This window comes from Crocuta crocuta, unplaced genomic scaffold (genome assembly GCF_008692635.1).
Source record: "Crocuta crocuta isolate KB4526 unplaced genomic scaffold, BGI_CrCroc_1.0 scaffold277, whole genome shotgun sequence".
In the NCBI taxonomy this organism is placed as follows: domain Eukaryota; kingdom Metazoa; phylum Chordata; class Mammalia; order Carnivora; family Hyaenidae; genus Crocuta; species Crocuta crocuta.
The window spans coordinates 1,152,857-1,166,658 of NW_027531912.1; the positions used below are offsets into that span (position 1 = coordinate 1,152,857).

Consider the following 13,802-nt stretch of genomic DNA (forward strand, 5'->3'; position numbering starts at 1 on the left):
AGCCCCGCAGCTCCAACAGCCCTCCTACCATCCTGAGCGCGGCTTCCACGTGGGGCCGGGAGCCTCTTCCGCTTCCGACGGCGCAGCTCCACCCTCGGTGCGGCCCCCAACCAGGAAGGCGACTAGAAGCTTCCCGAGGCTCTGCTACCGTTGGGAGTGCCCGCTGTTAAGATGGCGACGGGTGGGCGGGAGTTGCAAGGCGATTGGCCAGTCTGAGAGCCACGCTCACCCGAGCANTAAAACGGCGGCCCCGCCCATCGCCACGGCCGTAGCCCACCTGCACCACGCAGCCGCTGCCAGAAGGAGCTAAGCCGGCCACCGTTCCGGCCGACTGTCCGCGACGCTGGCCGACGTCAGGGCCGCCGGCTAGTCGCTGCCGCGCGGCTGCTCCAGGCGCGCGCCCTTAGAAGCCACTGCCCGGCGGCCTCTAAACGCGGGGCGACCGGGCCCACGGCCGGGAACGCCCCTTGAAGGAGGGTGTCGGGGGCCTATTGGCTGTCCTGACGGCATGGCGAACGGCGATTGGGCGACCCGGGAAGAGGCTGGTTCCTGACTCGGTACCCTGGGCCATGGCTGCGCCGGACCTACGGGCGGAGCTGGACTCGCTGCTCCTGCAGCTGCTCCAGGACCTGGAAGAGCTGGAGGCGAAGCGGGCGGCGCTGAACGCTCGCGTGGAGGAGGTGGGGGCCTGGGCAGAGGGCGGCGGGGCGTGCGGGGGTAAACGGGGCTTCACCGCTCTCCTCTCCTCCAGGGCTGGCTCTCGCTCTCCCAAGCTCGCTACGCTATGGGTGCCAAGTCGGTAGGGCCCCTGCAGTACGCTTCCCGCATGGAGCCCCAAGTCCGCGTCTGCACCAGGTGAGGAGCTGTGCGTGCTGGGGCGGGCAGCGTCCGGGCTGGGGCCTCCGAGTGTCCATCCTGCCTTCTCGTTCCTCAGCGAGGCCCAAGACGGACTCCAGGCGTTCTGGCTGGTGAGACCCAGCGCCCAGACTCCAGAGGAGGTGGGGCCCCGCGAGGCAGGTGAGCACCCCCCCCCCCTTCCCTTCTGGGCGCCCTCCCGACGCCGAAGACAAAATGTACAGGATAATTGAGGAGATGATTTTATTAAGGGTGTTGGGATGGGGAGGGCGGCCCAGATTGGAGGATCAGAATGTCTCAGCAGGGTGTGTTTTTTTTGCTTTAGACTTTTATAGGGGAGAAATAGACAAGTTATAGATGAGGTTCGTCACAGTTGTGATAGTTTTGCAATCAGGGGAAGTTGAACAGAAAATGTTTATATGTCTACCTTAGGGGGACAAAATTCTACGCAATCATTTATGAAAGGAAGGGGGAGTTGGAGGTCCTGTCTGGCCTTTCAGCATGTTCAGGCAAAATGAGAAAAGTCAGTGTGTGGCTCTGTCACAGGTAAACAAGGGAGACATTTGCTAATCTTAGGAGAGTCTTGAGAAAGGGTGGTCAGGGCCTCTCATTTGAATGACAAAGGGAAGGATTGCTCTTTGTGGTAAGCTGCTTCCTGGAACACAAATGGTTGGGGGTTATTTTCCAAAAACCCGATGTTTGTCAAGATCATGAGCTCAGATCAAGTTCAACATTGTCACTGAGAAGTCAAGGGTTATTTAATGAAACCCCCAACCTCCATTCTTTCTTTATCCAGCTTTGCGCAGACGCAAGGGTCTCACCAGAACCCCAGAGCCAGAGTCCTTCCCAGCCCTCCGGGACCCTCTGAACTGGTTTGGAATCCTAGTTCCTCACAGTCTGCGGCAAGCCCAAGCCAGCTTCCGGGAGGGTGAGTGGATCCTCTATCTACTGGAAACACTTGGGCACTAATGCCATCCCAGGGCTGGATTAACTGCAAAGGATTTTCCAGGTTTTCTCCATAGCAGACTTTTGTTGTACACCTGTTTTTTCAAGAAGCATTTACTGGCTGTTGGTAGCGTTCCAAGCTCATGCTAGGTGCTGGGGATACAGGAGGAAACAAAAGGGATAAATACTCCTCATGGAATGTTTATTCTGTGGAAGGGATAAAGAGAACATGCAATAAGCCAGCCCTCTACGTAATACCAGGTAGAGAATTGTTATGAAAAAATAGGGTATGGTGGATAGAGTGGGACAGGAGTGGACCAGAGGGGTTATTTTATAAAGGGTGTTCTGGAAAGGCTTCTCTGAAGAGGTGGAGGGAACTTTGTGGGTGATCTGGGAGATTGGTGTTGTAGGCAGAAGTATTAGCCAGGGCAAAAGCTTTGAGATGAGATCATGTTTGGGATGGCAGAGAGGAAGCCAATAGGTTGGAGTGGAACTTATGTAGTGGGGAATGCCAGAAGCTGAGGTCAGAGGGGGCTTGGCCAGGTGGTTTGAGGCCGTGTAGGCCCTGATGAGGACTTTGGCTCTGAACAGAGGGAGGTGCATTGGACCCACAGAGTGATAGGAAGGTTGTGGGTACTGGGTGGGACATGACAAGGGAGGAGGCAGGTGCCAGGGAGCAGCCATGCTTGAGATGGAGGTGGAGGCAGTGAAGGAGGGGGTAAGTGGTGGGAACCTGTATGTTTTGAGAGTAGAAGCCACAGGATTTGTTGATAGATCAATTGGAGAGTTAGGGAAGGAGAGGAGTGAAGGATGAGCCCCTAGATTCTAGCTAGGGAACCCAACACGTAGGACGGAAGCTGCCCTCGCTGTGAGAGGGCTGCGGAGTTGTACCACGGGTAAGTCAGGAGCTGGGTGTGAGGGTGTTCCCAGTGCTGTGTGGTATAGACTCTGATCAGGCGTCGGGGCACACACAATCTGGAGTCTGGAACAGACCTGGCCTTGAAAGAGCGATTTGGGAGCTGACCATATGACACTGGTATTTAAATTCCCAAGTTGCTGACACAGACGCAGCATTAAAGCTGAGATCAGCAGAGGGCCTTGGACTGTGGAGAGGAGGTGGGAAGAGAAAAGGGAGAAACCATATGAGGAGACTGAGAAGCAGTTGGTGAGGCAGGAGCAACATCCAGAGGGTAAGGGATCCCAGAAGACAAGAGGAGAAAGTGCTTCCTGGAGGGAGGTGATCAGATGCACGGCCAGCTCTGCTGTTAGGCAGGTAGGCTGAAGACTTAACTGGCCGGTGGACTAGGCAGCATGGAGGACCCAGATGACTTAATAGCAGAGGCATCAGGCAAAAGCCACCTCGATGTGGATCCGGAATGTGGAGCACTCTTGGGGGCAGAAAAAACAGAAAGACAGAGTGGGAGGACAGTGAAGGACTGTGACAGTGAAGGAAAGAAGAAAGGAAATGAGGGCATGCACAGTGTTATGATCTGTGAATTGTTAGTTCCTGATGGGTGTGATATAAGGAGGTCAAGGAAGTCTGTTGAAGAGGTAAAATTTTCTGAGTCTAGTGAGGTTCTGAAGCAGCCAATGCAAGGCTCTTCCTGAAATATTTTCGGAATAGTATGGAGGCCAGAGAGTTCTGGAGCCTTTCCAGTCTTTGGGGATGTCTCCTGAGTCTTGTGTCACATCACACATATCATGGTGACAATTCTGTCTCTTCATTTAGGCCTGCAACTGGCTGCAGACATGGCCAGCCTTCAGATCCGCATTGATTGGGGTCGAAGCCAGCTCCGGGGGCTTCAGGAAAAACTCAAGCAGCTGGAGTCTGAGTCTGCATGACCTGTGACTGGAGGCAGAGGAGCGAGCACAGCCATCCCCTCCTGCGGCTGCCTCATCTCAGGCCTTCCTCCTCCACAGACTGCCCTGTCCCTATTCCCAGCTGATCCCTGCTACTTAAAATGTCTCTGGTTTGCATGTTTCCAGCTTTGTTAAGTGTGAAAGTTTGAAGAGGCAAACTGAATAACGTTGACGGTCATTTCTGTGACACCAGTTCTAGGGTTGTATTCTGCTAGGACACATCCGTGTGGGGCAGGGGCAGAGCTGTTAGGTTGGTTCGTGTTAGTAAATAACCAGGACAGTCTCATGGATACATCAGCTGCCGTTTCTTAACAGGATCCAATACTACACAGCTAGTGGCAGGGAAGGACAGAAAACAGGTGCTTCAGTTTCACTAGATTCTCAAAACTGATCTTGATACATAGGTAGAAAACCAAACATGGCTAACAGATCAGGACGGCATGATTCCAGGTCAATAAAAAGCACAAACACCTGAGTAATAGGCAGTTCTTGACAGGTTTTAAGCCAGAAAGTAAAACAGATTTGACTTCGATTTTCAAGGGAACTCCGGGAAGCAAACTCCAGGAAGAGACCTTTCAGATTTTTAAAAACTTTCCTTTATCTTTTCAGGAGTGAGACAAACCCTCTTTTAATTTTTGAAGGTCCAGTTGTATTTCCTGTGATGGGAACTATGGCCATGCTTCATTGTCCTGCTGGGTTGTAGGTATTTTTAGCAGTTTCAAGGAGGTAATCTTTATGTTTGGAGAAAATTAATCCTTTGTTCTTAATATGAAATATAAATATTTCCCCCAATTTCTCTTTTAACTTTTCACATGGTGTTTTTTTTAAGCCTTTATTATAAAACACGTTAAACTGCACAAAACAATTGAATAGCTTAATGAATAAGGTGAAAACTATAGTAACCATCACCCAGCTCTTGTATTTTTCTAGTCAGTTTTCTTAATAGAGTTGAATTTATCAATCAGCTGTTTTATGATTTCTGGACTTGTGGTTGTAATTGATGTGATAAAGGAACTCTCCAATGTTTTCGTAAAAAACTTTCAGTTGACGTATGGGGTGAATCTTGCAACCAATTTGTCTTTTCTACCATAGGTCTACATACGTACATTATGTCGATTAATCTACCCTTACCTCCGACTTGAGATGCATGCCACTTTCATTCTTTCACTTAATCCCGATGTATGCCCCTATCATATTTTGGACTTCCATTGTTTCATTGATTTTACTGTCAGTGAAAATCCTTAAGCCTTTCACATATACTTTAATCGCAGTGGTCAGATTTGTGATTGGATTGGGGAGAATTTTTGTTTCGTTTCTCTTTTTGCCACCTTGGGCTTAAGTTGTCAGTGAAAAGCTTATTGGAAGCACTCAAAAGTAAACTAGAGAAGAAAAGTACATCCCTCTCCACACTTGTTGAATTTCAGAACAAAATACTATTACCAACAAAGTGCCAACCAGTGAGATTTTGAAGCTAAAATGAGAAGACACCACAGTCGGTTTTTGCTTTTCACGGACAGGACATTCATGTGGAATTCTGGTCCTGGAGGGTGTCCTTCATTTTAGATGTCAGGAAATGACCATTCATTGTTTGGAGTTGGGCTTCAGGTGTGCCTGCAAACACGACACAAAGACCGAACCCTCGGCAATCTGCCCTGGCTCTAGTTTAGATTTACGGGAGGTTGTTTCCTGCTTTCTCCTCTAGGGTGTTGATAGTTTCCTGTCTCACGTTCAGGTCCTTTATCCATTTTGAGCTTATTTTTGTGCATGGTGTGAGAAAATGATCTAGTTTCATTCTTCTGCATGTTGCTGTCCAGTTCTCCCAACACCATCTGTTAAAAAGGCTGTCTTTTTTCCATTGGATACTCTTTCCTGCTTTGTCAAAGATCAGTTGGCTGTATACTTTTGGGTCCACTTCTGAGTNGGCAAAGGAAGTATGAAAAAAAAAAGATTTATGGGAGCAGGAGTTCTCGCCCCTGAGAGAGGCCCGGATGTTCCTACCCAGACTCAGTTGTGAGAAAGGTGTTCTTGAAGCTGGGACTCACGCAAGGAGCTGCAGTCAGAAAATTTCCATTGGTGGACCGAGGCCGGTAGTGCACCGCTGTTGTGTGGGGGCGCACAGGAGACACCGACAGAAGCGATGTATGCACGATGAGCAACCAGCTACCAGCACCTCCCATATGGTCTAGCGGTTAGGATACCTGGTTTTCACCCAGGCGGCCCGGGTTCGACTCCCGGTATGGGAATTAAGGGTGTCTGTTTGCTTCAACTTGTAAGTACTGGCTGGGATTTTATTTCTTTCACCGGTGAACACCGCAGGTTAAATTGGATATTGCTTTATTTAAACCTGGAGATATTGAGGCCCAGGGCCCCAGCCTTCTGTGTTTTGAATGAAGTGTCGATTTTTACCACATCAATAACTGATTTCTCTATCAGCAACTCTTTAATTATATGTTACAGTATACACTATAGAAGTGAATACTATTATATTTAAATATTAAATAATATTTAAAATATTCAAAATTTATTGCCAGTCTCAGTGGAGGGTGACCACTGTCTGGCCCTTCCCACACACCTCTGGGTAGAGACACCCTCCAGGAGGAAGGAGGGGATGGGGGTGGAATCAAGACCCTTGAATCCTCTGCTCCAGAGACAGTCCAGAGGCTGGGCTGCGATGGCTGGAGCTGAGGCTCTGGAGGAGCATAGGATGCAGGGCAGGAACGGATTGGAGAGAGCCAGTTGGAAGAAGTCTCTGACAACTTAACTTTCTCTGGTCTTGTGGCCGCTTTATTTGCCTAATGGTACAGTGGTTAGAGTTCCGATTTTTTTCACCTGAGCAATCTGGTGTTCCCCCTTACCCTTCATGGAAATTACTTAAAACTTTAAAATAGCTCTTCACCCAGCCCCCCCCCCNTGCCTTCCTCAATTTTCCACCCCCTTTTCTCTGGTTCATTTAGTCAGTCCAAGGAGAGGTTATGTGCAGGGCTGAGGTCCCGCCTTCAGGAGTAGACCACTACAATAATTTATTCATTCACACATTTTGAGGGGAGAAATTACTTCTATTTACAACTCTTCTTAGATCCATGAGAAAACTGAAGTCACAGAACAAATTGCTGCCTTGAAAACTGGAAAGAAGACTGAATACAGAGAGTCATAGTATACCAGGCTCAGAAGGCGCTGCTGGAGCCAGCATCTGGTAGAAATACTTAAAGGCTAATTGACCCTGCTGAGAAAAAATTCTCTAAAGGCCTACAAGGGCCTTTTCTTTTCTTTCTTTTCTTCTTTTCTTTTTTCTGTCTTTTCTAATGTAATTTTATTATTTTATTTATTTTGACATGTTTAATATTTATTGTACTTTTGCAGAACAAGAGTCCTCGGTAGTTGCTATCTCGGTGGCTTAATTTAGACAAAAATAGACGAGAGGCATCAATTTATTACTATAGCAGATTTAACAGTGACTCACTAAATTATTTAACAGAAGCATTTTCTAGAAAGTACGAATCTAGTCACATGAATCCAAAAATAAGTGAAATATAAGAACACCATACACATTTTGTACAATGCACTTTTAGTTCTCCACAGTTTCATTTGGTATAAAGCAAATGTAACTTGGCTCTGATGTAGACAATTATTGGTATGGTTTTCAAGTTTTTCAGTGTGGGAAAGTGACTGTGGCCCTCCTCAACATGGAGCCCATAACACCCCCTGGGAAGATTCAGAATCAACTCACATATCTGCAAACAGACTAGAAACAGCCAGTCAGGCGAATGCTGGTTTTCCTCAAATGAAAACTGAAAAAGAAAAAAAGAAAAAAAAAAAGATTTTGCCGGTTAAAACAGTTTCCTATTCCATTTGAAATCTAGGCATGGGTCCGCTGGCCATCAAACTCAGAGTCAGAGCCCTCAGGAAAACTGGAAGAAATTCTTCAGAGACAGCAAAGTGAAAGGTTTTCTTTTCTGTTCTTTTCTTCTTAATGTTTATTTACTTTTGAGAGAGAGAAAGAGCCTGCACCTGAGCACAAGCTGGAGAGGGGCAAAGAGAGAGGGAGACCGAGGATCAGAAGTGGGCTGTCTGCACAGAGCCCAATGTGAGGCTTGAACTCAGCAACTGTGAGATCATGACCTGAGCCAAAATCAGACACTTAACCCACTGAGCCACCCAGGCACCCCAAAGGTTTTGAACCCGAGCTCCTCAGCCAGGACAGAGAGAAACAGGCAGATTCTTCAGAGGAGTTGGGACATTTTTATTTATAAACTAAGGAAATGAAGAGCCCCCAGCCAAAGCATGTGAGATTTTATGAAAGAATAAAATCTTTAGCATGACGTTGGTTAAAGGCAAAAGAAAATTTCCATCTGCAGTAACAACTTTAATTTTTTCAAAGGAGTAGCCATTTTAGATTCCATTCTAAGTCAGGATGACTGTACATAAACTTTATTTAAACCAAAAGTCCAATTTCTGGCCCACCTGACATACACTGTGCATCTGCTTTGTAAATGAGTTGCCTAAAGGAAAACCATCTTGTTGATGAGTATCAATGAATATTCCTTGCATTTCTTGATATTAAAACTTGTGATTCCTGCCTATATGTTAATCTGTAATCTCTTGACCTTTTAAAAATGGTTTAAGAATCTATAACCCTGCACAGTGTTCATTCTCCAGAGCACTATCTTCTCTGTGCACCTCCTAGGCACTGTCCTAACTTGGGCTTGAATAAAACTGTCTTTCTTTCTTTTAGAGTTTCTAAAAGTTATATTCATTTGGTGTCCACAATCCTCACATTCCTGTGGGTTTTACCTCCAGGAGCCCTATAGGTTTTTAGGATCAAGACTGGAGAAAGATCCCCTGGTGCTTCTGGGAAGGGGAGGGGAAGAGTGACCACTGTGAAATATGCCAGGGCACCCAGTCCTCCTCAACAAAGGTCTTTCCTCAGGGAAACTATACTAGAGCCAACCTGTCCTGGGGGGAGAGAAGTACCCAACTTTANCCCTCCCCCCATGGTCTTAAGTTTCTCAAGATCCACATATGAGTGAAAACATATGATATCTGTCTGTCTCTGACATTTCACTTAGCATAATATCCTCCAGTTCCATCCACATTGCTACAAATGGCATTTCATTCTTTCTCATTGCCATGTAGTATTCCATTGTATATATAAACCACATCTTCTTGATCCATTCATTAGTTGATGGACATTTAGGCTATTTTCATAATTTGGCTATTGTTGAAAGTGCGGCTATGAATATTGGAGTGCATGTGCCCCTCTGCATCAGCACTCCTGTATCCCTTGGGTACATATACTGGTTTGGGTAATATCTCTTGGTTCTGAGGCTAGAAGTCTTAAGACCAAGTTGTTGCTAGGGCCATGCTTGCTCTGAAGCCTCTAATGAAAACTCCTTTCCTGCCTCCTCTTAGGTTCTGGTAGCTCCTGGAAATCCTTGTCATTCCTTAGGTTGGAGGTGCATGGCTCAATTTCTGCCTCCATCTTCAAATGGCCTTCTTCCCTCGATGTGTCTCTGGGTGTCCTTTTCTCTTCCTATAAGGACAACAGTGATTGGATATAGGGCCCATTCTAATCCAGTATGACATCATCTTAACTTAATTGCATCTTCAAGATCCTATTTCCAAATAAGATCATACACTGACGTTGCATACACTACTGAGTACATGTTGGAACAGATTACAAGACCAGTGGATTCTTGCAATATAGTTTTTATAAATGCTACCTTGACCAAGTTTTGAGGCCCTGGCTGGAAGCCAGTCAACTGCCTTTCTTGAGAAGCTAATTAGATCCACACTAACCACTACTTTTATCAAGGTATGGGCTGGTATACACTTGCCCTAATCACTCCAGGGCTAGGTACCAGACACCACAGGAAGCTCCTATGCCCCCAAACCTGCTGAAATTATTCAAACTAGCCAATCCTAGCCCTGGTTACCCTGCTTAATCCATTAATTCCCACAAAGTGGTGTGTAGGTTCCTTTTCACCCTTTCTGCCTCTTGACCTTACCCTTTGTTATTCTTTGTCCCCTACTGCCACTTCCTTGCCCCACATGATGTATATTCCCTCTCTTGGGAACTTTGAGTAAAATTACCTTTTCAGTGGCAGTTGTCCCCTGTATGTTGGCCATACCATGCTTTAATAATAATAATAATAATAATAATAATAAAACCTACTGAAATAGGGGCGCCTGGGTGGCCCAGTTGGTTGAGCATCCAACTCTTGATTTCTGCTCAGGTTGTGATCCCAGGGTTATGGGATCAAGCCTTGAGCTGGGCTCCATGTTGAACATGGAGCCTGCTTAAGATTCTCTCTCTCCTCTCTTTCTCTCTCTCTGCTCCTCTCCCCCACTCATGTGTGCTCTCTCTGTTGCCTAAAATAAAATAAAATAAAATAAAATAAAAAAACCTACTGAGACCATTTGTCCAGCAAATCAGGATGGTTTGGTTCAGACCACATGACATGTCACTAGACATTTCTTGATTTACAGGTTCTTCCAGACAGTAGTAGCAACCTGGCCTGTCATTCTGATGGCTGTCGTGTTGGTGCTGTGGGGCCATAGCTTCTTTTTGTTGCCAGCACCAGATGTTGCTCTGAATCCACTCAACAAATTATAAAATCTGTAAACAGAATCCTTCCTTACATCCTCTCTGAGTCAAGGTGTTAAGTGCCCAGGACAGATCACCTGGGGGCAGTTCAAATTAATTGGTTACTTCTGATTTTTAAAAAGGCTCCTCTGAAGGGAGTGAGGCATGACCCCATCCAGGTGGCAGGGGATGAGTCTGAGTAATCCACTGGTCAGCAAGTGGTAGGGCCAATGGAGTCATTATATCCTATAACAGAGTCATTTTATTTAGCTTGTTCCACACTATAGCTGGAGACACTCTGTTTCAAGCCATTCATGGAATCAGTGTGAGGACATCCTAGTGACCGTGGCATCCACAGGTCCTATGGTAAAGGTCATGATTATTCTGTAGTCATTTGTCTAATTGCCTGAGTCAGCAGAGTAGGAGGAACCACATGGATGGAAACCAGTAGCACAAAGCTTAATGAAGAGGGAAAGGTTGGGGGACACTATCCCTACCCTGTCTAAGACCCCTGAGGAAGTCATGCCATTGCTTTAGGAATGTAAGACACTGGACAGCACTCATGGGCCTTTCTGAGTGCTGCTGCTTACCAGCATACGAAGGGCATGATGCTCAAAACCTGGAACCTCAAAATACTGATAAGGCCATTGTTGCTGTCATGGAAGTGGATATGGACCCCTCAGAGGTCAACTGAGACGTCATGGAAAGGTAGGCCACTGCCTACAGACAGGGCCATTTGGGACCACCAAGAGTTTACTTGGTAAATATTCAAAGGTAAAAATGGTTTGGGACAGACTGCAGACTAAAACAAAAACTAAAATTTTACTTACCTAGACAAATAAGCCATTTTTGAAAGGTTTTGCCCAAAAAGACAATGAAAAAAGTTGGTAGTCCAGACCAAGGGCTAACTGCACCATGCCAAGAAGAGGCTATTATAGCTCTCTAAGTGCAAACCCCAATCCTTGGGAGACGGACTGGAAAGGCTTGTAAGGGGAAAGTGCCACCTATTAGGGGCTCCTCCCTCTTTCCCGCTTTTGCTGTAACCACCTAGAAGGTATACAGATAGTGTTATTACCCAGACACAAAAGCTATAAATTGTGGATTCAGGCAGCTAAAGGACTATGAACAAACAAACAAATAGAAAAGAAAAAAGAAAAAGACACACACAAAGAAATGTAGATGCAGGGTGGAAAAAAGTAAATAAAACATATGTTTAATTTGACTCAATTATATGTGGAAAATGTACTAAAATTTGTATAACAAAAAAATAAAAGGGGATTTTGTGCCTCAACAGTATAGGTTCTGAGTTTTAACATCTGCTAAACTGCACCAACGGACAAAGCTTCATGGTCTTAATCAATGCTTGGGCTCAAATTACTTAGGTCCTGCTAAGTGTAAACACTGTACCCTTTATAGTCTTAGGAAAGCAACTCAATATAAAGTAGAGAAAAATAAGTATGCTTCAATTTAACTATAGCCTTGCCAAAATTTCCCATATTAATAGTATTTGTTGCTCTAAAATATCCCAATTGGACACTGATCCTCTAACACAATGAGGAATAAATTAAAATTAAATTAAGTTTTTGGCAGTTATAAATTGGCTTGAGAATAATGAGACCTCCGTAGACCTCCAGTTAATATGACCCAATGTAAATTAGAGAAAGGCCTTCAAGGAGTAAAGCTATTATATAAGACCTAATTAATAGAGGAGTGATTATTCCCACTGATTCCTTAACTGCCCAATTTTGCTTGATTTTAAACAACAAAAAGCATGGGTGACTCAGGATTGAACACTGCACCCCCAATTTTGTGGTCCCTTCCAGTAATTATTTCATACGTAGTGCCCAATTTTATTAAAATTACTGACTCTATCCAAACCATAAAAGACTCTGAATAGCCAGAGCAATCTTGAAAAAGAAAACCAAAGCTGGAGGCATCATAATCCTAGACTTCAAGCTGTATCACAAAGCTGTAATCATCAAGACAGTATGGTACTGGCACAAAAACAGATGATCAGATCAATGGAACAGAATAGAGAACCCAGAAATGGACCCACAGATGTATGGCCAACTAATCTTTGACAAAGCAGGAAAGAATATCCAATGGAATGAAGACAGTCTCTTCAGCAAATGGTGCTGGAAAACTGGATGGTGACATACAGAAAAATGAACCTGGACCATTTTCTTACACCATACACAAAAACCAACTCAAAATGGATGAAAGACGTAACCCTAAGACAGGAAGTCATCAAAATCCTTGAAGAGAAAGCAATCAAGAACCTCTTTGACCTTAGCCACAGCAACTTTTTTTTTTTTTTACAAAGANCCACAGCAACTTCTTACTCAATACATCTCCTGAGGCTGTATAAGGGAAACAAAAGCAAAAATGAACTATGGGGGCCTCATAAAAATAAAAACTTCTGCACAGCGAAGGAAACAATCAGCAAAACTAAAAGGAAACTGATGGAATGGGAGGAGATATTTGCAAACAACATATCAGATAAAGGGTTAGTATCCAAAATCTATAAAGAACTTATCAAACTCAACACCCAAAAAACAAATAATCCAGTGAAGAAATGGGCAAAAGACATGAATAGACACTTTTCCAAAGAAGACATCTAGATGGCTAACACACACATGGCAAAATGCTCAACATCACTCATCATCAGGGAAATACAAATTAGAACCAAATTAAACATACCACCTTGCACCTGTCAGAATGGCTAAGATTAACAACTCAGGAAACAGTAGATGTTGGCAAGAATGTGAAGAAAGAGGAACTCTTTAGCAATGTTGGTAGGAATGCAAAGTGGTGCAGCCACTCTGGAAAACAGCATGGAGGTTACTCAAAAATTTAAAAATAGAACTATCCTATGACCCAGCAATTGCACTACTAGGTATTTATCCAAGGGATAAGGGCGTGCTCTTTTGAAGAGTCACATGCACCCCAATGTTTATAGCAGCACTATCGACAATCGCCAAAGTATGGAAAGAGCCCAAATGTCCATTGACAGATGAATGGATAAAGAAGATGTGGTATGTATATATAATGGAGTATTATTCAGCAATCAAAAAGAATGAAATCTTGCCATTTGCAACAATGTGGATGGAACTAGAGAGTATTTTAAAAAAATTTTTAATATTTATTTCTGAGAGAGAGAAAGCGTGAGCAGGGGAGGGTGAGAGAGATACAGAATCTGAAACAGGCTCCAGGCTCTGAGCTAGCTGTCAGCACAGAGCCCAATGCGGGGCTCAAACCCATAAACCATGAGATTGTGACCTGAGCCCAAGTCGGACACTTAACCGACTGAGCCACCAAGGCGCCCCTACTCTGTGTAACCACACTGTGAGGAATGCCTCATTCAGTTACCATCTTGTTTCACAAAGTTAGTAATATTTGAAAACACATGCATGGAGGTATAAGGTAAGTGCTACATACTCAACTCTGAAAGAACACTGTGCGGAACCCATCATCCAACAAACATCAATTTTCACTATGTTAGTAGTGTTGGAAAACAGGTGGGGAGACCAATGATGGAAGTGCAGTATGCTTATCTGTA

The 13,802-nt window shown here is 44.8% G+C and overlaps 3 protein-coding genes and 1 non-coding gene across 14 annotated transcripts in view; 2 read left to right on the forward strand and 2 right to left on the reverse strand.

Annotated features, from left to right (window-relative positions):
• The window catches only part of IMP4 (IMP U3 small nucleolar ribonucleoprotein 4), a 3,758-nt gene extending 3,639 nt beyond the window's left edge, over positions 1-119 (reverse strand). Inside the window, exon 1 of one of the 2 annotated variants that reach the window (XM_077774739.1) lies at positions 29-119. The gene's annotated coding sequence lies outside the window, so the exon portion shown is untranslated. The remainder of the gene's footprint in view (positions 1-28) is intronic. The other variant, XM_077774740.1, reaches the window with a different exon arrangement.
• Positions 120-261: 142 nt separating this feature from the next.
• VMA22 (vacuolar ATPase assembly factor VMA22) lies at positions 262-4,703 on the forward strand. The gene is made up of 5 exons (XM_077774741.1): positions 262-680; positions 752-855; positions 935-1,017; positions 1,652-1,783; positions 3,530-4,703. Exons 1-5 carry the CDS (start codon positions 570-572, stop codon positions 3,640-3,642), a joined length of 543 nt encoding a protein of 180 aa, XP_077630867.1. The 5' UTR covers positions 262-569; the 3' UTR covers positions 3,643-4,703.
• A 1,128-nt stretch (positions 4,704-5,831) lies between these two features.
• On the forward strand, positions 5,832-5,903 carry TRNAE-UUC (transfer RNA glutamic acid (anticodon UUC)). The gene has a single exon. It is a non-coding gene; the product is annotated as a tRNA-Glu (tRNA).
• A 1,265-nt stretch (positions 5,904-7,168) lies between these two features.
• Positions 7,169-13,802, reverse strand: part of LOC144240413 (palmitoyltransferase ZDHHC11-like) — a 44,201-nt gene continuing 37,567 nt past the window's right edge. For 6 of the 10 annotated variants that reach the window (XM_077774716.1, XM_077774715.1, XM_077774721.1 and 3 more), the window contains one exon: positions 7,169-7,448. In XM_077774716.1, coding sequence (XP_077630842.1) covers positions 7,242-7,448 — 207 coding nt within the window. In that variant the 3' untranslated portion in view covers positions 7,169-7,241. Of the gene's footprint in view, positions 7,449-8,660; positions 9,191-9,832; positions 10,030-13,802 lie in introns of those variants that run through there. The other 4 variants (XR_013337711.1, XM_077774724.1, XM_077774717.1 and 1 more) reach the window with 4 other exon arrangements.

Coding starts and splice junctions, on each gene's coding strand:
- VMA22 (XM_077774741.1), top strand. CDS start 570: ATGGCTGCGCCGGACCTACGGGCGGAGCTGGACTCGCTGCTCCTGCAG. Junction 856..934: donor CAAGTCCGCGTCTGCACCAG/GTGAGGAGCTGT, acceptor CTCGTTCCTCAG/CGAGGCCCAAGACGGACTCC. Junction 1,018..1,651: donor GGTGGGGCCCCGCGAGGCAG/GTGAGCACCCCC, acceptor TTCTTTATCCAG/CTTTGCGCAGACGCAAGGGT.